This window comes from Erinaceus europaeus, chromosome 3 (genome assembly GCF_950295315.1).
Source record: "Erinaceus europaeus chromosome 3, mEriEur2.1, whole genome shotgun sequence".
NCBI classification, from domain to species: domain Eukaryota; kingdom Metazoa; phylum Chordata; class Mammalia; order Eulipotyphla; family Erinaceidae; genus Erinaceus; species Erinaceus europaeus.
The window spans coordinates 104122814-104145413 of record NC_080164.1 but is presented as its reverse complement, the minus strand read 5'-3'; the positions used below and the strand labels follow the sequence as shown (position 1 = coordinate 104145413).

The 22600-nt window shown below is 39.4% G+C and overlaps 1 protein-coding gene across 6 annotated transcripts in view; it reads left to right on the top strand.

Moving 5' to 3' along the window:
* RAP1GDS1 (Rap1 GTPase-GDP dissociation stimulator 1) overlaps positions 1-22600 on the top strand; it is a 199672-nt gene that overhangs the window by 30174 nt on the left and 146898 nt on the right. For 5 of the 6 annotated variants that reach the window (XM_016192391.2, XM_060187719.1, XM_007532738.3 and 2 more), the window contains exon 3: positions 19554-19676. In XM_016192391.2, the coding sequence (XP_016047877.2) occupies positions 19554-19676 (123 nt within the window). Of the gene's footprint in view, positions 1-19553; positions 19732-22600 lie in introns of those variants that run through there. The other variant, XM_016192393.2, reaches the window with a different exon arrangement.

Below are 22600 nucleotides of genomic sequence, written 5' to 3'. Positions count from 1 at the left end.
GTGGAGATGTGAGGTTCCTGCTGTCTTAGGGTTCAAAAAGACGATCGATCTGACTAATTCTGTTTTCTGCTTCTGTTAGTCTGCTTTCCCTTGCCTCAGCTTCTTTCTTCATGACAGCTATTTCAGCTTTCAGTTCTCTAATTGCCTGAAGATAATCAGTATTTTTCTTGGGGGTCTCAACTATTGTTTCCCTAATACTGCCATTCCTTTCCTCCAATGTTGTTTTCATTTCTGTGATTAATAAGTTTATTATTGCTTGCATACTTTTCTTATCTATGGTTACTTCTGGCTGATTTGTAGTTTCTTCTGGGCTCTTGTCTTCATTCATTGGAGTAGCAGTTTTATTTGTTTTTGATCTACCCATTTTTTTGATTTATGTGTTTCTTTTTTTATGCTCTGTTGTTCCTCAGTTGTTGTGTCTTGAGTACAAGCAACACTGTTCTAAATATCTTTATGACAATTGCTCTCACTAACCTCAGGAATTACAGTAGCAACTGAAGCAAGTATTGAAGCAGTTTAATCACTACCAGTTAGCCAAACAATTTCTCCAGTCCGTGAAAAAATAGTAACCAAATCTCAGTGAAGAAGAAAGAGAAAAGAAAGAAGGGATAGTAAGAATAGACAGTTATGCAAATCTACTATCCACTGTATATTCTAGGGGTAACAAGAGGGGAAAGGGAAGTAGAGCAGAGATACACACATAGAGAGTCCACTCTGAGTCAGATTTCTTCCCCAAAATAATTCACAAATTCAGAAAGGCAAAGAAGGAAGAAGTGTATGACAAGATAAAAAAAAAAAAAAAAGAAAAAAAGGAAAAATGAGACGAGAGAAAAGAGAAAAGATAAGAAAAAGGGCTGTAATTAAATAGCAGTGAAAGGAAAGTTTTTTTTTGATTACTTTATTTTTAATTTAATTTAATTTTTTAATTAGCTAGCAGGAGGAGGGAGGGGAGAGTCTGTAGAGGAGGTAGGATTAAGGAGACAAGTTCCTCCCACAATAGATAAGGTGCCCACTACCCTAGCAATGAAAGATACCCTAAGAGTGAATTCAGATCAACCAAAAGGAGGGGGGAAGATATATGCCTTTATATAATGTTAATAATAAAATAGATCAGGGTAAAAAAAAAAAAACCCTGTCCCAGATTACCTGAAACCTGGTGATCAGAGGCAGCTGATTAAGAAAGAGAAAAAAAAAAAAACAACCTCAGGACTAGACAAGGATAGCTGAAATAGATAGTTATGCAAATCTACTATCCACTGTATATTCTAGGGGTAGCTAAGAGAGGAAGGGAGGTTGAGCAGAGATACTCGCAGTGAGAGTCTACTCTGAGTCAGAATTCTTCCCCAAAATAATTCCCAAATGTGTATCAGTAAATTCAAAAAAGCACACTGTTTGGTGGTGTGGAGGATGGGGCCTGTGGCTTTGGAAGCTGTAGGATTAAGGAAGAAAGGATGATAAGAATGAGAAAAAGAAAAAAAAAGAGAGGAAAAAGAAAAAGATAAGGAAAAGAACAGTCATAAAAGAGCGGTGAAAGGAAAGAGTTTATTTATTTATTTTTAATAATTTAATTAGGTATGCGGGGTGAGGTGGGGGTGGTTGGCTACTTAGAAAGAAAAAAGGCCAGAGGTTTCAAAAGGGTATAGTCTTAGAATGAATGATACTCCTTGGTGGGACAGGAATTTTGGTAGAGAAAGAAGTTCAGCAGGGGAGCCTGCTAGGAGCTGGTCCCAGGGACTTGTTAAGGGGGGGGGGGGAAGAGGGAGGAGGTGTGCTTAATAATTTATAAAGAAAATTTTTTTTTAAATTTTATTTATTCCCTTTTGTTGCCCTTGTTGATTTATTGTTGTAGTTATTATTGTTGTTGTCGTTGTTGGATAGAACAGAGAGAAATGGAGAGAGGAGGTGAAGACAGAGAGGAGGAGAGAAAGATAGACACCTGCAGACCTGCTTCACCACCTGTGAAGCGACTCCCCTGCAGGTGGGGAGCCGGAGTTCGAACCAGGATCCTTATGCCGGTCCTTGTGCTTTGCGCCACCTGCGCTTAACCCACTGCGCTACAGCCTGACTCCCAGAAAAAAATTTTCCCCCCTTTTTTTTTCTACTCTATTTTTTTACCCAAATTAAGTTATAGTCACCTCCTTGGTGTCACTGCGAGGACCCCTTATTGACTGGCCTACTAAAGGTAGAAAATCCTACCGTTTCCAGAAGATGTGGTCAGAGCTCAAGCCACTAGCAGCTTCTCAGTCCGCCATCTTCTGAGAACTCCTCTGGGTAGTAGTTTCTTTAGCTGTGCAGAAGCTTTTTAATTTGATGTAGTCCCATAGGTTTATACTTGCCTTAGTCTTCTTTGTAATTAGATTCGTTTCATTGAAGATGTCTTTAAAATTTTGCCCAAAAGAGTTCTGCCAATATTTCCCTCTAAGTATCTGATAGTTTGTGGTCTAACATCCAAGTCCTTGATCCACTTGGAATTTACTTTTGTATTTGGTGAAATACAGTGGTTCAGTTTCATTCTTCTGCATGTTTCAACCCATGTTTTCCAGCAACATTTGTTTAAGAGACTCTGCTTTCCCCATTTAATAGTCTGAGCCCCTTTGTCAAAGATTAGATGTCCATAGGTGTGGGGCCTTAGTTCTGTGCTCTCAATTCTATTCCACTGGTCAGTGTGTCTATTCATGTCCAGTACCAAGCAGTTTTGATGACAATAGCCCTATAATACAATTTGAGATCTGAGAGTGTGATGCCTCCAGTTCTGTTCTTTTTTCTCAAGATTGTTTTGGCAATTCTAGGTCTTTTCTCTTTCCAGATAAACATTTGTAGCATTTATTCTATTCTACTAAAAAATGTGGTTGGGATCTTGATGGGGATAGCATTCAATTTGGAGATGGCTCTGGGTAGTATATTCATTTTGATGACGTTAATTCTTCCAACCCATGAACATGGAATATCTTTTCACTTCTTTGTGTCTTTTCCAATTTCCTTGAATAGAGACACATCATTTTCAGTATACAAGTCTTTCACTTCTTAGGTTAAGTTTATTCCTAGATATTTTATTGCTTTTGTTGCTATAGTAAAGGGAATTCATTTCTGAATTTCAGCTTCTTCTAACTTAGTGTTTGCATAGAGGAATGCCACTGACTTTTCAATGTTCATTTTGTAGCCTGACAACTTACTGTATTCCCTGATGATATCCAAAAGATAATTGCTGGATTCCTTAGGTTTTTCTATGTATATTATCATATTATCTGCAAATAGGGAGAGTTTGACTTCTTCTTTTCCAATCTGTATTCCTTTAATTCCTTGCTCCTGCCTGACTGCTATGGCAAGAACTTCCAATACTATGTTGAATAGTAATGGTGATAGTGGACATCCTAGTACCTCCTGATCTGAGGGGAAATGCTTCCAGATTTTCACCATTGAGTATAATGTTGGCTGTAGGTTTGCTATATATAGACTCCACTATCTTCAGGAATTTTGCATCTATTCCCAGTTTTTGTAATGTTTTGATCATAAAGAGGTGTTGTATTTTGTCAAAGGCTTTCTCTGCATCTATTGATATGACCATGTAGTTTTTGGTCTTGCTTTCATTGATGTGGTGGATCACGTTGATTCATTTATATATATTAAACCAACGTTGCATGCCTGGGATAAACCCCACTTGGTCATGATGAACAATCTTTTTAATATACTGTTGTATCCGGTTGGCTAGAATTTTGTTCAATATTTTAGCATCTATGTTCATCAGTGATATTGTTCTGTAGTTTTCTTTTTTGGTTGTGTCCCTGTCTGCTTTTGTATCAAAGTGATGTTGGCTTCATAGAAGCTGGCAGGGAGTATTCCAGTGTCTCCAGTCTTCTGGGAGACTTTTACAATTAGAGGTATTAATATGTTCTTCTTTGAAGGTTTTGTAGAATTCATTTGTAAAACCATCTGGTCCAGCACTTATATTTTTGGTTTCAACTTCATTAGTGGTAATGGGCCTGTTCATGTTATCTAGTTCCTCTTTACTTAATTTTGGAAGTTCCTAGGTAGAAATTGCCCATTTCTTCCAGGTTTTCTTTTCTTTTTTTTAAAAAATATTTATTTTTTTATTTTATTTATTCCCTTTTGTTGCCCTTGTTGTTTTATTGTTGTAGTTATTATTGTTGTTGTCATTGTTGGATAGGACAGAGAGAAATGGAGAGAGGAGGGGAAGACAGAGAGGAGGAGATAAAGATAGACACCTGCAGACCTGCTTCACCGCTTGTGAAGCGACTCTGCTGCCGGGGTTCGAACCGGATCCTTATGCTGGTCCTTGTGCTTTGCGCCACCTGCGCTTAACCTGCTGCGCTATAGCCCGACTCCCTCTTCCAGGTTTTCTAACTTGGCGACATATAGTTGTTCATAGAAGCCTCACATGATATGTCATATTTCTGCTGTGTCTGTTGTGATATCTCCTCTTTCATTTACTATCCGATTTATTTGGGTCTTCTTCCCTTTTTTGTTTTGTGAGTCTGGCTAAAGGTTTCTCAATTTTGTTCACTCTTTTGAAGAACCAACATTTACTTCTGTTGATCTTTTGTATGGTTTTCTTATTCTCAATGTCATTTATTTCTGCCCTATCTTTAGTGCTTTCTGTCCTTCTGGTTGCTTTAGGGTTCCTTTGTTCTTCTTCTAGGTCTTTAAGATGTGCAATCAGGCTGTTTATTTGTGCTTTTTCTTGTTTCCTAATGTGTGCTTGTATAGCTATGAACTTCCCTGTTAGTACTGCTTTAGCTGTGGCCCAAATATTTTGATAGATTGTGTCTTCATTTTCATTGAAGTCTCAAAACATTTTGATTTCTTCCTTTATTTCCTCTTTGACCCAGAGGTTGTTAAGTGTACTGTTGAGCTTCCACATTTTGGGACTATTACTAATCTTTTGTTGATTGTTAAGTGTTAGTTTAATTCCACTGTGGTCTGAGAAGATGCTTTGGAGGATTTCAATGCTCTTGAATTTGCTGATGCTGTCTTTGTGGCCTAACATTTGGTCTATCCTTGAGAATGACCCATGTGGACTTGAGTAAAATGTGTATTCCAGTTTCTTGGGATGCATGACTGTGAAAATGCCCAATAGTTCTAGTTTACTATCTCCTCATTTAGCTCCATTATGTCTTTATTGATTTTCTGCCTGGATGATCTGTCGAGTTGAGAGAGTTGGTTGTTGAAGTCCCCTACATGACTTTTTTTGCTGTTAATAATATATTGTTGTGACTCTTTCAGTAGATCTTTGATGTATTTAGATGGCTTCTCATTGGGTGCATAGATGTTAATAATTGTTAAGTCCTCTTGATTGACTGATCCTCTGAGCATGAAGTAGTGTTCTTTCCTATGTTTTTTAATCTTATCTATTTTAAAGTCTATCATGTCAGATATGAGAATAGCTGTTCCTGCCCTTTTTTGTGGGTCATTGGCCTGCATTGTAGTTTTCCATCCTTTTACTTTGAGTCTGTGTTTGTTTTGTTGAGTTAGGTGGGTTTCCTGTAGACAGCATATTGTTGGGTTGTATTTTCTGATCCATCTTCCTACTCTGTGCCTTTTAATAGGTGAATCCAGACCATTGTCATTTATTGATATCAAAGACTGAAGATATTTTAACACCATTCTTGTAGAGTTTTAGAGTGTTCTGATATATAGCTTATTTATGGTGACCTGACTTTTTAGGAACCTTTCAGAACTTCTTTCAGGGCAGGCTTGGTGATAGTTGATTCCTTCAACTGTTGCTTGTCTGAGAAGGTTTTTATGCCTCCATCTAGTCAGAATAACAGTCTAGCAGGATACACTATTCTTGGTTGAAAGCCTTTCTCATTGAGCACTCTCTGGCCTGTAGTGTTTGTGTGGAGAACTCTGCTTCTAATCTTAAGGATTTTCCTCTGTAGGTGACTCTTTGTTTTTCTCTTGCAGCCTTCAGGATCCTTTCTTTATCCTTATTCCTTTCCATTCTAAATATGATGTGTCTTGGTGTCTTTAAGTCTGTGTTACTTCTGTTTGGGACATTCTGGGCTTCTTGAACCTTTAGGTCTTTCATGTTGTGTGGACTACATAAGTTTTCAGCTATTATGGCCTGAAGAATGCTTTCTTGTTCTCCCTCGTTTTCTTCCTCTGGTAATCCAATAATACGTATATTGTTTCTTTTGAAGTCATCCCATAGGTCTCTGTTGTTTTCAGCATGTCTTAAATCTCTTTTTGTGATCTCTTTTTTAGTTTTCTCTATTTCATCCTCGATCTTGCTAATTCTGTCTTCAGCCTCATTTATTCTATTCTCTTTCCCCTTTTATTGTTTTTTTCTGAAGTTCATCTATTTTGTTAGCCTGTTCTGATACTGTTTTAGCTTGTTCAGCTAGTTGTGTTCTTAGCTCAGCTACTTCAGCTTTCAGTTCTCTAATAACCTTGAGATAATTAGTGTTTTCTTCCAGAGTCTCATTTGTTGTTTCTTTATCTCTGATGACAATTCTTTCAATCTCTTTACTCACTCCTGTGATTATTTCCTTAACTAGTGTTTGGATGTTGACCTCATTATTTTCTGCTTCACCTTTTGGGGGGCTTTTAGCTGGACTCTTGTCCTGGTTCATTTCTCCAATATTTCTTTTTGTTGGTTTAACCATTTTATAGATTATGTTATGAGGTTCGTCTCTCTGTACTTTTCAAATTACTGATCACTATTGCCTGGATTGACTTGTGTCAGTCCAGGTAAGGTAATTAAAAGGTTCACAGTTGTGGAAGTTAACAGTTGTTTCAGTAGTATTTTAATTCCTGATTTGGAGCTCAGTGGCTTAAAAGCCTCTTTTGTGCTTTTTCTTCCCTGTAGGCTTTGGGAGCCTGAGGGCTTTTAAACTATAAGTTGGCTCCTTAGCTTAATCACTGACTCTTGACTAAGAGATAAAACAGGGTGTGGCAGAGAGAATCCAGTGGTTATGCAAAGAGACTTTCACAGCCTCACTGTTATGCCATGGAGGTTTAGGTCTTCTCCTGAGTTTCCTTGTTCTCTGTCCCCTGGTGTCAGCACAAGGCCTCCCTGCTGCTACTCTGGATTCTGAGGGCAGTAGCAATGGAGACTCAGAGTTGCACTTGGTGAGTCTCTGGGGAGTTTTCTCCTCCCTTCAGCTGTCCCCTTGTTGGTGAAAGAGACTTAAGGCTGGTGTCTCAACTAATAAACTGCCAAACTGTTACCAGCCACTTAATCTCTTCCTAGGCTCCTCTCTGTCCACCAGCCACTCATGTTTGCACTCACTGGTGATTTGTTGGGTTCCTGAAGTAGTTCTAGTCCTGTCTTGTTTCAGTCCCAGGTGGCCACCTTTGGTATTCCTAGTTGATCTGGGAGAGGAGAGAAACACATCTATTGCTGCTCATAGACCCGCCTATGGAATTCCCTGCAGTATCTTTTAATATCTTTTTGAGATCTCTAACTTTTCTCAGTTTTCTCTAATTTATCCTCAATCTTGCTAATTCAGTTTTCTGTCTCACTTATTGTATTCTCTCTCCCCTCTGTTCTTTTCTGTAGCTCTGCTATTTTCTTACCCCGTTCTGATACTGTGTTAATTTGTTCAGTTAGTTGATCTCTTGGCTCAGCAATTTCAGCTTTCAACTCCCTGGTCACCTCAAGCTAGTTAGTATATTCTTCTGGAGTCTCATTTGCTGTTTCCTATTTTTGATATTATTTTCAAACTCTTTCCTCACTCCTGTGATTAATACCTCAATTAGTGTTTGGATCTTTTCCTCATTTTTATGTGCTTCTACTTGTTTTCTGGCGGGGGGCTATCTTTTTTTGTCCTGGTTCATTTCTCCAGTGTTTCCTCTTGGTCTAACCATTGTATGTAGTGTGTGCGGAGGTCCCTCTTAGTACTATTGAATCCACTAATCACACTTTCCTAGATTGACTTGTTTCTAAGTAAGGTACTTAAAGAGTTCACAGTTACGAAAATTAACAGTTGTTTCAATGTTCTCTTAATCTTTGAGTTGAAGCATGGTGGCTGTTAAACCCTCCTTTGTTTTTTTAATCTTCCCTTCAGGCCTTGGGAGCTTGAGGGCTTTTTTTTTAACTATAAGTACATCATTATTATTATTTTTAATGTTTACTGATTTTCCTTTTTGTTGCCCTTATTTTATTGTTGTAGTTATTGTTGTTGTTATTGATGTTGTCATTGTTAGATAGAGAAATGGAGAGAGGAGAAGACAGGGGGAAAGAAAGAAACCTGCAGATTTGCTGAATTCACTGCCTGTGAAGTGACTCCCCTGCAGGTGGATAGCTGGGGGCTGGAACCAGATTCCTTGCTTGGGTCCTTCTGCTTTGCTTTGTTTTTAACCTGCTGCGTTACTGCCCACCCTCACTATAAGATTTTTTTTTTAGCTTAACTACTCCTAACCTAGAAATAAAACATGGTGGGGAAGAGAGAGTACGATAGTACATTGGTTGTGTAAAGAGACTTTAATGCCGGTGAAGCGACTCTCCTGCAGGTGGGGAGCCAGGGGCTCAAACCGGGAACCTTCTGCTGGTTCTTGTACTTTGTGCCATGTCAGTTTAACCCGCTGTGCTACCACCTGACTCCCTGCTCCATGAGTTTCTAAACAAATCCTGTTTGTAATCTTTGGGCTCTGAGGCAGTTATTCAAGTGTCTCCAAATTCCTTAGAACAGTGTGGTAAGGCTCCTCCTATAGATCCCCACTTCCATACCATGGGAGTATAAGTCTTCTCCTGAGTTGCCTAATCAGATTTCTGCCACTATGTCAGCTCAGGGCCTCCCTGCTGCTGCTCCAGCCTTTAGGGACAGTAGCCATGGAGACTCACAGTTTCTTTTGATGAGCCTTAGGGGATTCTTTGCTTCCATCTGCAATTTACTTGTTAATAAAACTCTGACTAGAGGTGTGCCTGAAATGGCAAACTGCGGGATTGTTACCAGTCATTTCAGAGTAGATATGAGCTTTCAGCCCCGTGAATCTCTCCTTAGGCCCCTCTGTGTCCACAAGCAGCATGTGTTTGCACTCATCTGTGACTTGGTGGATTCCCAAAGTATTCTGAGTCTTGTTGTACTCTCAGGTGATCTTTGTTACTCTTAGTTGACATGGAGAGGAGAGAGACAAAGCTGTTGCTACTCACTCTCTCTCTCTTCTTTCTTTCTCTCCAAATCACTGCTCCCTATCTTTTTTTTTTAATATTTATTTATTCCCTTTTGTTGCCCTTGTTGTTTTATTGTTGTTATTGTTATTGATGTCATCATTGTTGAATAGGACAGAGAGAAATGGAGAGAGGAGGGGAAGATAGATACCTGCCTGTGAAGCGACTCCCCTGCAGGTGGGGAGCGGGGGGCGGGGGGGGATTTCAAACTGGGATCCTTAGGCCAGTCCTGTGCTTTGTGCCATGTGCGCTTAACCCACTGAGCTACCGCCTGACTGCCGCTCTCTTTCTCTTTTAACTCTGCCACTCTCTCAGTTTTATAGTAACTACTTTATGGCTTTGCATAATAATTCAAAAGAAAATAAAATGGTAGATTTTTTTTCTGATTTTGTCGTGATTTCCAGGCATATAACTTCTCCCACACTCACAGTTACATCAATACTACCCCGGTAATGGTGATTAAAGGACTGTCAAAATCATTAAGTTTAACTTAGTACAGTGACTCTTACAAGTTAATCTTTTCAACAAGACCTCTTCCTGTTGGTGAGCCACTATATCTTAGGTCTTTGTTCTGTTCTCTTTTTTGTGACTGCCTACTTTTATTTCTTGCATCTTATTTTCTTATTTATTTTCTTATTTATTAGCTTTATTTTTTAAAGAATTTTTTAAACTTTATTTCTTAATATTTATTTTCTTTTGTTGCCCTTGTTTTATTGTTGTTGTAGTTATTATTGTTGTTATTGGTGTTCGTTGTTGCTGGATAGGACAGAGAGAAATGGAGAGAGGAGGGGAAGACAGAGAGGGGGAAAGAAAGATAGACACCCGCAGACCTGCTTCACTACCTGTGAAGCGACTCACCTGTAGGTGGGGTGCTGGGGGCTTGAACCAGGATCCTTATGCCAATCCTTGAAACCTCAGAAATTACAACAGTAGTAACTGAAGCAAGGATTGATGCAGTTCAACCAATACCAGTTAGCTAAATAACACCTCCAGTCCAAAAAAAAAAAAAAAAAAACAACCAAACAAAAGAAAGAGAAAGGAAAAAAAGGGAAAGCAATAATAGACAATTATGCAAATCTGTTGTCTACTATAAAATCTAGGGAGAGAAAGGGAAGTAGAGAAGACACACACACATAGAGTCCACTCCGAGTTAGATTTTTTCCCCCAAATTAATTTAAAAGCGAGTATCGGTGAATTCAGGAAACAAAAGGAGGAAAGAAGAAAATAATTTTTTAAAAAAAGGAAGAAAGGAAAGGGCTTAAAAAAAAATTTTTTTTTCTTAAGTTAGCTAGGAGGAGGGAAAAAGGAGAATGGAGAGAAGAGATAGAGAGAAACAAGTTCCTCTTACAATGGATAGGATACCCAGTCACCTAGCAATGGAAAAAATAACAACATTTAATTTTGGTCAGTCTGAAGAAGGTGGATGCAAAAGGGATACGTGTATATAATAATAGTAGTAATTAAAAATAATAGAGTAGAAAACCCCTAACAGTCAGTCTACAGCTTGGACTGCTCAATTGGCTGCAGGCAGCCTGAGCAAAGACAGCCAATTGCAAGAAATATCCAAAACAAAACAAAACAAAACAACCCTTTAGGTAGTCTTTCCCAGGCAGGGATGAAGCTCTGATTGGTCAGGTATTTTGTCACTCAAATAGAGCTCCAGTCACTTAAAAAAAAGAGAGATGTTAAGGGAAGAGGGTTGGAATAACACCAGTGGTGAGCCAGGAATTTTGATATAGAAAATAGCTCAGTGGGGAGCCTGGTAGGTGTGTCTCTCCAGCATCTGGGGGCTGGTTCTGAGGTGGGGGGAGGGATGAGTTCAGAAATACCCAAAGGATTTTCATTTTTCCCCCTGACCTTTGTCAATCCAAGAGAGAGTTATGTGACTGTATTTTGGTGTCATTGACCAACGCATGTTCACCCTCCTGCAGACAGCCCAGTAAGGGTAGGCCCTATCAAGAGAATCCTGGGTTGCAAGCTGCTGCCTCTTGGAGCTCATGGCAGCTGTGGCTCCAAATTCGCCATCTTGGCTCTGTCCCGAGTTACTTTTTTATTATTATAACATTGGCTTTACCAGTCTGTATGTCTTGGTTTCTTCAAATGTATGTTAACACACCCATATCTACCACCCAACTGCCCCTTTGTCTGCCCCCCATATATATATGGGTTCTTCAGAACTTAAGGATTGCTGTGTATAATTTGTAGGCATACTTATTTTCAGTGACTGTCCTAAATGTGCAGGGTCAGAATGATATTAAGTTCCTTGCTACAGATATTTAAAAGGAATGCATTAAAATCTCAGTAATAAGAATAGAAAAGGTATCAAGGGAGGGGATGGGATACAGAGTTCTGGTGTTTGGAATTGTGTGGAGTTGTACCCCTCTTATCCTATGATTTTATTAATGTTTTCTTTTTGTAAATAAAATAAAATAAATTCAGTAATAGTTTGTCTAAAGATGATTAAAAGCTTACTTTTTTTTAAGGACTCTTGCTCATAGTCATGACTTTTCACCCTACATATAGCTGTTCTTTTATACTTGTAAAAACCTGCAGCTGACTGCTTCTTAGTTGTTCTTTTAAGGTGATTTTATGGTTGCTTATCGGTATCTGAGAGCATCTTTTAATTTATAATGGTACATGTTGAAATGAAAAATGCCAGTGATGATGGGGCTGGGCTGTGGTACACCTAGTTAAGTGCATATATTACCGTGTGTAAGTATTAGGGTTCAAGCCTGCAAGAGGGAAACTTTACAAGCAGTGAAGCAGGGCTACAGGTGACTTTCTCCTCTTTCTCTCTCCATTTCTTTATTTTTTTCTTTAAAAAAAATTTTTTTTTATTATCTTTATTTATTGGATAGAGTCAGCCAGAAATCAAGAGGGGGTGATAGGGAGAGAGACATAGAGACACCTGCCGCCCTGCTTCACCACTCATGAAGCTTTCCCCCTGCATGTGGGGACCAGAGGCTCAAACCTGGGTCCTTGCACATGCGCTCAACCAGATGCGCCACCACCCAGCCCCTCTCCATTTTTCTGTCCTGTCAAATTAAGTAATGTTACAAAAATCTTTTTTTTTTTCTTTTGCTGCTAGTGCTTTATGGTTGCATGATTTCATTGCTCCCAGTGAACTTTTCCCCTCCAGGTAGAGGACAGAAACAAAGAGGAGGAAGAGAGATAGATACCTCAGTGCTACTTTTTTTTTAAAAAAAAATTATTTATTTTGTCATTGAGATGGATGCAGAGAGAGAAAGACACAGAAATATCAGAGCACTGCTCAGATCTGGCTTATGGTGGTGTAGGGGATTGAATGTGGGACTTTGGAGCCTCAGGCATTTAAAATCTCTTAGCATAACTATTATGCTATCTACCCCCACCCAAAAAAAGCTTCCTGGGCCAGTTGGGGGTGGGAGTGGGTGGGAGGGATGGGTCACAGTCTTTGGGTGGTGGGAATGGTGTTTATGTACACTCCTAGCAAAATGTAGACATATAAATCACTAGTTAATTAATATGAGAGGGGGAAAATCAATTGTATGTCTCAAAGTTTTTCAAAACACAAACTGAATCTTTTTAATATATAGGCTGTGTATTTGATATGCAGACTCTCTCAAAAGCCTAGACCAAGTAGATCAGAAGCATCCAATAGCACAGCTATATACAAGATACTGGGTACTGTACAGCAAACCATAACAAAGGGACTTTTCAAAGTTAACCCAATTACCAAATAATGTGATGATAACATTAACTGTCGATTGTCTTTTTGAACCCTAAGACAGCAGGAACCTCACATCTCCACTATAGAGCCTCTACTTCCCCCAGTCCTGGAACCCTTGGATAGGGCCCACTTTCCCTTATGCGTCTCCCAATCCATACCAAATAATATTGCATCCGCCGATCACAACCTAACCAATGCAACAATTGCCACCTCAACATGCTTCACTTCAGATTGTGTCCAGAGACTTCACGTGTGGAATGACAACCTTTCACCTTCATTACTCGGGTGAGACCTTTCCTTTCATAGTATACTGTAATTTCATCTCAGGTGGTTCACTTTCTAACAAAGTCCCAAAACCTAGATATACACCAGTTTCTGTGAGAGAGAGCATATGTTCACATGTATCCATAAACTACTGCAAAATGTGTACCTGAAAGCAGAAGTACACTAGAGTTTGCAGTGAGTACCTCCCTAACACTTCCTCTCCACTATTCCAACCTTTGGGTCCATGATTGCTCAACAATTTGTTTGGCTTCGTATGTTAACTCTCTTTTCAATCACCAGGTTCCAGATGCCATCAGGATGCCGGCCAGGCTTCCCTGGACTGAAGACCCCACCAATGTGTCCTGGAGCTCAGCTTCCCCAGAGACCCACCCTACTAGGGAAAGAGAGAGGCAGACTGGGAGTATGGACCGATCAGTCAATGCCCATGTTCAGCAGGGAAGCAATTACAGAAGCCAGACCTTCTACCTTCTGCAACCTACAATGACCCTGGGTCCATGCTCCCAGAGGGATAGAGAATGGGAAAGCTATCAGGGGAGGGGGTGGGATATGGAGATTGGGTCGTGGGAATTGTGTGGAGTTGTACCCCTCCTACCCTATAGTTTTGTTAATTAATACTTTCTTAAATAAAAAAATGCTAGTGTTGAAAATGCTGATTAAATGAGATTAATATTTTGTGTTTTGGAGTGGGGGGCAGCAGAGTTATGTTACGAGGCATTTCTTTGAAATTACTTAGGTTTTTATGCCAAATGGAATTTAAATGGCTATTCCATTTAAATTGTAAACCTGCGTAGAAACCTATTGCAAGCTAGCAGCTAAATAGAATTCCGTTTCATGAACTTTAAACCAGGTTTATATGAAAAATCAGATTATACTTAGCTCTTGTGTGTTATTGATACTAACACTGAAAAATACAGTTCCCAACTTTTGCATTAATTTGAGTGCAACTATTCTTACAATTCCTCGAATTGTAGTCTTTGGGAAGTCTAATCTGTGCATTGTTTTGTTTTTTTTTATACTTACTACCCATTGCTGCTGCCATGAGCCTTGATGGGAAGCTGTTGGTTTTTTCTACCAGGTTTGTTGCACATGTACAATTCCACTACTACTTGGAGTTTTTTTTTTTTTATTTTTAAATCTTTATTTATTTATTTATTTTTATTTTTAAATCTTTATTTATTAGATAGAGACAGCCAGTAATGGAGAGGGAAGGGGGTGACAAAGGGGGAGAGAGACAGAGACACACATGCAGCCCTGCTTCACCACTTGTGTAGCTTTCCCTCTGCAGCTGGGGGCTTGAACCTGGGTCGTCGCACACTGTAGCATGTGTGCTCAGCCACGTGCACCACCACCCAGCTGCAGTCATAAACATTTTTTTAAAAAATTAAATGAAATATATTTCAACTTTTTTTTTTAAGAAAGGAGACATTAACAAAACCGTAGGATAGGAGGGGTACAACTCCACACATTTCCCAACACCCAATCTCCATTACCCATCCATTCCCCAATAGCTTTGCCATTATTCCTTTGGGAGCATGGACCCAGGATCGTTGTGGGTTGCAGAAGGTAGAAGGTCTGGCTTCTGTAATTGCTTCCCCGCTGAACATGGACTTTGACTGGTCGGTCCATACTCCCAGTCTGCCTCACTCTTTCCCTAGTAGGGTGGGTCTCTGGGGAAGTGGAGCTCCAGGACACATTGGTGGGGTCTTCAGTCCAGGGAAGCCTGGCCGGCATCCTGATGGCATCTGGAACCTGGTGGCTGAAAAGAGAGTTAACATACGAAGCCAAACAAGTTGTTGAGCAATCATGGACCCAAAGGTTGGAATAGTGGAGAGGAAGTGTTAGGGGGGTACTCACTGCAAACTCTAGTGTACTTCTGCTTTCAGGTATATATTTTGCACTAGTTTATGGATACGTGTGAACATAAGCTCTGTCTCACGGAACCTGGTCTATATCTAGGTTTTGGGACTTTGTTAGGAAGTGAACCACCTGGGATGGAATTAGAGAATACTATGAAAGGAAAGGTCTCACCCCAGTAATGAAGCTAAAGGGTTGTCATTCCACACCTGAAGTCTCTGGACACAGTCTGAGCCGAAACATGTTAAGGTGGTACTCGTTGAGCTGATTAGGTTGTAATTGGCAGATGCAATATTATTTGATATGAATTGGGAGAGGCATACGGAAAAGTGGGCCCTACCCTAAGGTTCCAGAACAGGGAGGAAATATAGGCTCTGTAGTGGAAATGTGAGGTTCCTGCTGTCTTAGGGTTCAAAAAGACAGTGGATAGTTATTGTTATCATCACATTATTTGGTAATTGGGTTAACTTTGAAAAGTCCCTTTGTTAGGGTTTGCTGTATCGTACCCAGTATCTTGTATACAGCTGTGCCACCAGTTGCTTCTTATCTACTTGGTCTAGGCTTTTGAGAGAGTCTGCATATCAAAGACACAGCCTATATATTAAAAAGACTCAGTCTGTGTTTTTAAAACTTTGAGACAATCAATTTTCCCCCTCATATTAATTAATGAGTAATTTATATGACTATACTTTAATAGGAGTGTACATAAACACCATTTCCACCACCAAAAGACTGTGTCCCATCACACCCACCCCCCCAGGCCCAGGAAGCCGCATGTCTACCCTCCCCCTCACCACAGGGCTTTTACTTTGATGCCCTACTTTCAGTTTAGTCAGATCCTGCTTTTAGTTTCCCTTTCAGATCTTCTTTCTCAACTTCTGTTGATGAGTGGGATCATCCCATACTCATCTTTATCTTTCTGAATTAGCTCACTTAACATACATAATTCCTTCTAGCTCTATCCAAGATGGGTCAGAGAAGGTGGGTTCATTGTTCATAATAGCTGCATAGTATTTCATTGTGTATATATACCACAGCTTTCTCAGCCACTCATCTGTTGTTGGGCACCTGGGTTGCTTCTAGGTTTTAGCTATTATGAATTGTGCTGCTATGAACATAGGAGTACACACATCTTATTGGTTGGGTGTTATGGAGTCCTCAGGGTATATCCCTAGGAGAGGAATTACTGGGTCATATGGAAGGTCCATGTCTAGCCTTGTCAGAGTTATCCAGATTGCTCTCCACAGAGGCTGGACTAACATTCCCACCAGTAGTGAAAAGGGTTCCTCTGTCCCCACAGCCTCTCCAGCATTTGTTGCTGCTGTCCTTTTTGATGTATGCCATTCTCAAAGGAGTGAGGTGGTATCTCAGTGTTGTCTTAATTTGCATTTCTGTGACAAATAGCGACCTAGAGCAGTTTTTCATGTTAGTTAGCCTTTTGGATCTCTTCTGAGGTGAATGTTCTGTTCATAGCCTCTGCTCATTTTTGGATGGGGTCAGTTGCTTTTTTGGTGCTAAGTTTGCTGAGCTCCTTGTATATTTAGGTGATTAGTCTCTTGTCTGATGTATGGCATGTGAAGATCTCCCATTCTTGAGGGGTCTCTTTGTTTGTTTCATCTTTCTTTGGCTGTGCAGAAGCTTTTCAATTTGATGTACACCCATTGGTTTGTTTTTGCTTTAGTCTTCCTTGCAGTTGGGTTTGCTTCCTCAAAGATGTCCTTGAGGTTTAGCTGGGAAAGTGTTTTACCAATGTTTTCCTCTAAGTATTTGATTGTTTCTGGTCTAACATCCCTATCCTTGACCTATTTGGAGTTGATTTTTGTTTCTGGTGAGATAAGGTTGTTTAGTTTCATTCTTCTGCATGTTTCAACCCAGTTTTCCTTGTACCATTTATTGAAGAGAGCCTCCTTCCTCCATTTAATACTTTGGGCCCCCTTATCAAAGATTAGATGTCTATAGGTGTGGGGTACTTGGCAGTTTTTTTTTTCTCCCCTACCAGTTGTAGCTAGGGCTCGGTGCCAGTACTAAGAATCTCCTGCTCCCAACTGCTCCCAGTGGCCACTGTTTTCCTTTTTTTTTTTTTTTAAATAGGACAGTGAGAAATTGAGAGAGAATGGGAGAGAGGGAGGAGAGGGAGAGAAAAATGAAAAATAGACACCTACAGCCCTGCTTCATCACTCATGAAGTGGACCGTTTGCAGGTGGGGAATAGAGCTTGAACCCAGATTCTTTCCTCCCTCTCCCTCTCCGTCTCCGTCTCCGTCTCCGTCTCCCTCTCCCTCTCCCTCTCCCTCTCCCTCTCCCTCTCCCTCTCCCTCTCCCTCTCCCTCTCCCTCTCCCTCTCCCTCTCCCTCTCCCTCTCCCTCACGCACTCCCTCACTGTCTCCCTCACCCTCACCCTCTCCTTCTCCCTCTTTTCCCACCTCTCTCTCATTACTTTTTATTTATGAAAAGGAAACACTGACAAAAACCTGAACCCAGATTCTTGCACTTAGTAGTTAACTAGCTGTGCCACCGTCTGGCCTCTGATTTTTTTTTCCCTAATGATGAGATACAGGGAAGGAATAAAAGAAGGCGAGGCAGACAGAAAATCAGAGGCAACATTTTTTGCTGCCTCCATTTTTTCACAGTGTTTCTTGTTTGCATTGTGCTCCTGTGTGGTTGCTGGGGATTTGGACTGGGTCCTCCTGGATGGTAAAGTATGCTGTCTACACAGCTGCTGAGCTGTGCCAACCCCAGCAGGTTATCCCTGCCTTCTGTTGGGTCCCATTTTAGCTGTAGATATAATGAGATATATATACCTAAATGCTTTGTAGTTAACTGCTTGCCTCTGCACACAGCTTTGAATAGAGTCCTAAAGCATTTTTATGTCTTAGGCTAGACTTATGCCATCATCACAGCATCAGCAGATGATGGAGGATCCATGGATGATGCCTCATGCTGTAAGGCTGTACCTTTGTGGGAACATTAACCAGAATTGGAGGGAATTAGCAGGACATTTTGAGTCCTGTCCTTTTGGGGTTGTTACCGGTATTTTTAAATTAATGAAAAATTTGTGACAGGTTTTCATGTGCTGCCACAGAACTTTTCTTTTTTTACTTCAAGAAATAGGAAGAAAAGGCCCATTATATTTTATAAATGTGTTCTATTTTATAAATACATTTCTGAGAGGATAGACTGTGTCCTGCCATGTGTACTTTCTGTTTCTGTTAGTCTTCTGTTTTTTCCATGTGTTTGATTCTTTTTGTGGTTGGTTACTAATTTCATTGTGACTTGAGAAGATGCTTGATATTATTTCTATCTCCTAAATTGATTGCTGCTAGCTTTGTGACCCAGTATATCATCATCATCTATCCTTGAATATATTCCATGTGCCTTAGGGGAAAAAGTGTATTTATCTTTTGGGGGATGAAGAACTACCTAATATGTTCAGGCTACCAGTCTTATTTAGTGCTGTTTCCTTATTAATTTTCTCTCTGGTTGATCTGTCTATTTGAGAGTCTGGGTGTTAAAATTCCATACTGTCATTGTGTTGCTATCAGTGTTTTTCTTAAACTCTGTTAATAATTTCTTTATATACTCTGATGACCCTATACTTGTATAATTGTTGATGAATTAACATTTAAGTTAAGTCCTCTTGCTTGATTCTTTGGTCATTGTATCCTACCTATCCCTGTTTATTATAATTTTTTCTAAATTAAAAAATTTTTGTCTAAAATAAGTATGGTTTTCCCTACAGGTGGGAAGTCCCCCCCTTTTTAAATTGCTGTAGCATTATTGGTGTACATATTATTTAGATAAAATAATATAGTGTCCAGAATTAAGTTTTTTTTAAGTTTCTGTTCTCAATAGACAGAATTATAGGTGACACTGAAAAGTAAGTTTGAATTAGCCTGGAGAGTAGTTCATGGTGGGGTATTAAATTTGTGTACACAGAGTCCTGAACTTGACCCTGACATGGCATATGTCAATGATGGTCTGGGTCTCCGTCCCTCTCTGCCTCTCTTCCTCTCTTGTTAATGAATAAAGTTTGACTACAAGTATTATTCAGAGAGGTTTTTTTCTGGTCTGTGGATAGATTAAAGATTGTTTTAATAAGTGGGGGCTGTAGCTCAGTGGTAGACTGAAGGCCTCATATGTATGAGGCCCTAGGCTTGAACTCTGGCACCATAAAAACTCTATGATGTTTTTTTCTTTTAATTTTTTTTTCTTTCTGTTTGATAGGGCAGAGGGAAATGAGAGGGTTGGGGAGGGTGGGGGGATAGATACCTGCAGACCTGCTTCACCCAGGTAGGGACTAGGGTCAGGAACTTAGGTCCTTGCACATGGTAATGTGTGTGTTCAACGGGGCACTTCATTGCCTTGCCTAATATTATACAGTTGTTGATGCAGATAAAATTCAAGGCAAAATATAGTTTGCAGAGAAGCAGGTAATTTTATATATAAATACATAATCTCTTAATGTATATTAAAGTTAATGTTTTTATGAATGGTGAGAATTCTTAAATAACTTGTAGACAAAGTTGTCAGTGTTAGTCTTGATAGTTTTCATTGAAGTGTTTTATATCTCTTTCAGATATGGAAACAAGTGAAAAAATCCAAGGAGGTGGAATACTTCAACTATTTGCAAGTCTGTTGATCCCACAATCTACTTGCACAGCCCGAGTAGCTAACGTCATAGCAGAAGTAGCCAAAAATGGTGAGGTTTCCTCAAGAACTTTTCTGCTGGAACATCTTCAGTTTACACCTTACTTGTCAGTATGTTTTAATAATGTATATTTCAATTTTGTAAATTAGACATTTTTGTTTCTTCTTAATTTTTTCAAGTAATTGTTCTAAATGTAGTTACTTAATTATTCTTTACATACATTTCCTATTTGCTATTCCATTCCTTCTGAATGACATTAAAAAAAACTCACTAATTGTTTCTCACCTGTATCATGAGTCATTTTGGTTCTAGAATTCTTGAGTTGCCACAGAATCAGTCATTTCATAATTAGGAGCACTTACCTATTTCAGTGTTTGTGTTTCAGCCATATAAATTCACTTCTTTACTTTTTTTTTTCTTTCAGCAAACAGACTTGGTTTATTATGCCATCTCCATCAAAAGGAACAAAGATTAAAAAAAATTTTTTTTAATTATCTTTATTTATTGGATAGAGACAGTCAGAAATCAAGAGGGTAGGGGGAGATAGAAAGGGAGAGAGAAAGAGAGACATCGCAGCCCTGCTTTTCCACTTGCAAAGCTTTCCCCCCTGCAGGTGGGGACCAGGGACTCCAACGTGGATCCTTATACATTGTAACATGTGTGCTCAACCAGGTGTCCCACCACCTGACCCCAGGAACAAAGATTTTTTTTTTGGAGAATATCATGTCAAGCTGTAGCTATTTGGGATATAGCTGTAGCTATTTGAGTATTTAATGTTATTGAAGGATTAGCGAGCTTGAAAGCCTGATTTGCTCATTATGTCATATAGACCTATGTAGACATACTATTAAACTTCAGAAATTTTTTCCTACTTGAAAAAAATAATAGTAAGATCTCCACACACACAGATTGAACTGCAGTGCTAACATCCCTGAGTTCTCTGAGCAGTTGCAGTGGTAGAATAATAAATCTTTTCTTTTCTTTTTTCTTTTTTTTTTTTTGCAGTTAAGTTCTTTATACTGAATATATATGTTATCTAGCATGCCCTGTAGCAGCACATCTGGAATATGTGCTTGTTTTTCTGCACTCACCTTCATGAAAAATATTTGTCTGTAAGAACATCCTGGGAAGATAGCAATGACTACAAGTTTAGTCATAGATAATCTATCTTCTTACATATGATTTTATCCAGTGAGACTCATAGCATAAATCTTAGCACATGATTTTAATTCAGTATTTTGAGAAAAACACTGAATCCCTAAGGTTGTTCTTAAGGTTAACTGGAGACCATAGTAAGTGTAGTACTTTTAGTGTCTCTTAATTTGTCAAAATTTGACTCTGTTTTTAGATTTTTCTTTGGTAAATAAATATTCTTGAAAGCGAAGAGAAACTATAATATTCTGGCTTCATTTGTATAATCCTGGTGTCATAGCATTGCAAACTACCAGTTGGTGTTTTGATACAAAATGTACATTATCTAAAATAAAATGGCTTTCACAACGTTTTTCACATTCATTAGGGTACTGTATTGGTAAATAACTTACTTTGGTTAAGTAGCAACTGACTTATCTATTGTTTCTATGTTATGAATAAGTCATTATAATTATATAATCACTAAACTATGCTTGGAATTTGAGAGAGTCATCAATGTTTAGAGGTTTTGCTGTGGACTGGGATTTTCAGTGCACTTCAAGCAGATTTAAAACAGATAGTGATTATCTAGAGACAACAAAGAACTACTGAAGCAGATCTAATTTGACAACCAAAGCGATCTAGCTATTATTTATTAACCCAAATTAACCATAGTGTTTTTGCTAGAACTAAAGCTTCTTGATTTTTTTTTATCTCATTTGGATCACAGTATAGATTTCTAGAAATCATTTTTTAAAAATTTATTCATAAAATGGAAATATTGACAAGACCATAGGGTAAGAGGGGTACAATTTCACACAATTCCCACCACCAAAGTTCCGAATCACAATCCTCCCATGATAGCTTTCATATATATATATTACTTTTTACCCTAACCTCTAACCCCTAACTCCTAACCCCTAACCCCTAACCCCTAACCCCAACCTTAACCCTAACCCTAACCCAAGCTTTCCTATTCTTTATCCCTCTGGGAGCATGGACCTAGGATCATTATGGGGTGCTGAAGGTGGAAGGTCTGGCTTCTGTAATTGCTTCTCCACTGAACATAGGTGTTGGCAGGTCAATCCATGATCCCAGCCTGTTTTTCTCTTTCCCTAGTGGAGCAGGGATCTGGGGAGGTGGGGCTTCAGACACATTGGTGAGGTTGTCTGTGCAAGGAAGTCAGGTTGGCATCATGGTAGCATCTGGAACTTGGTGGCTGAAAAAGCACTAAGATATAAAGAAGAATTACCTGTTAAATAATCCGGAGCCTATAGGCAAGACAATAGCAGATGATATTTGGGGTCTCCATTTTGGAAAAAGCTAGTAGGTCTATTTTAGGTATATTCCAAGGGGCCCATGACCCTACTAGTTTTTGCCTGAGTCTGACAGATAACATGAAGGTGGACCCAAGGTATTGTCTGGGGAGATGGTGTCATAGTTGGAAAAAGGACTAGAAAACTGGATCAGGGAAGAGAGTAGCTCCCAAATATGGGAAAAGTATATAAATATTGTTAACTGTAAACCCCATTGATTAGATCTGGGATCTGTAAGAAAGAGTGTATGTATGTATGTGTGTGTGTGTGTGTGTGTGTGTAGGGGGGGTGGCATATTTGGTTGAGTGCACATGTTACATTATGCAAGGACTCAGGTTCAAGCCCCCCAGTCCCCACCTGCAGGAGAAAGCCTTGCAAGTGCTGAAGCAGTGCTGTAGGTGTCTCTCTTTACCTCTCCCTTTCTATTTTACCCTACCTGCTCTTTTTTTTTTTTTGCCTCTAGGGTTCTCTCTTTGGCTTGGTGCCTACACCACGAAATCCACTGATCCTGTAATCCATTTTTTCCCA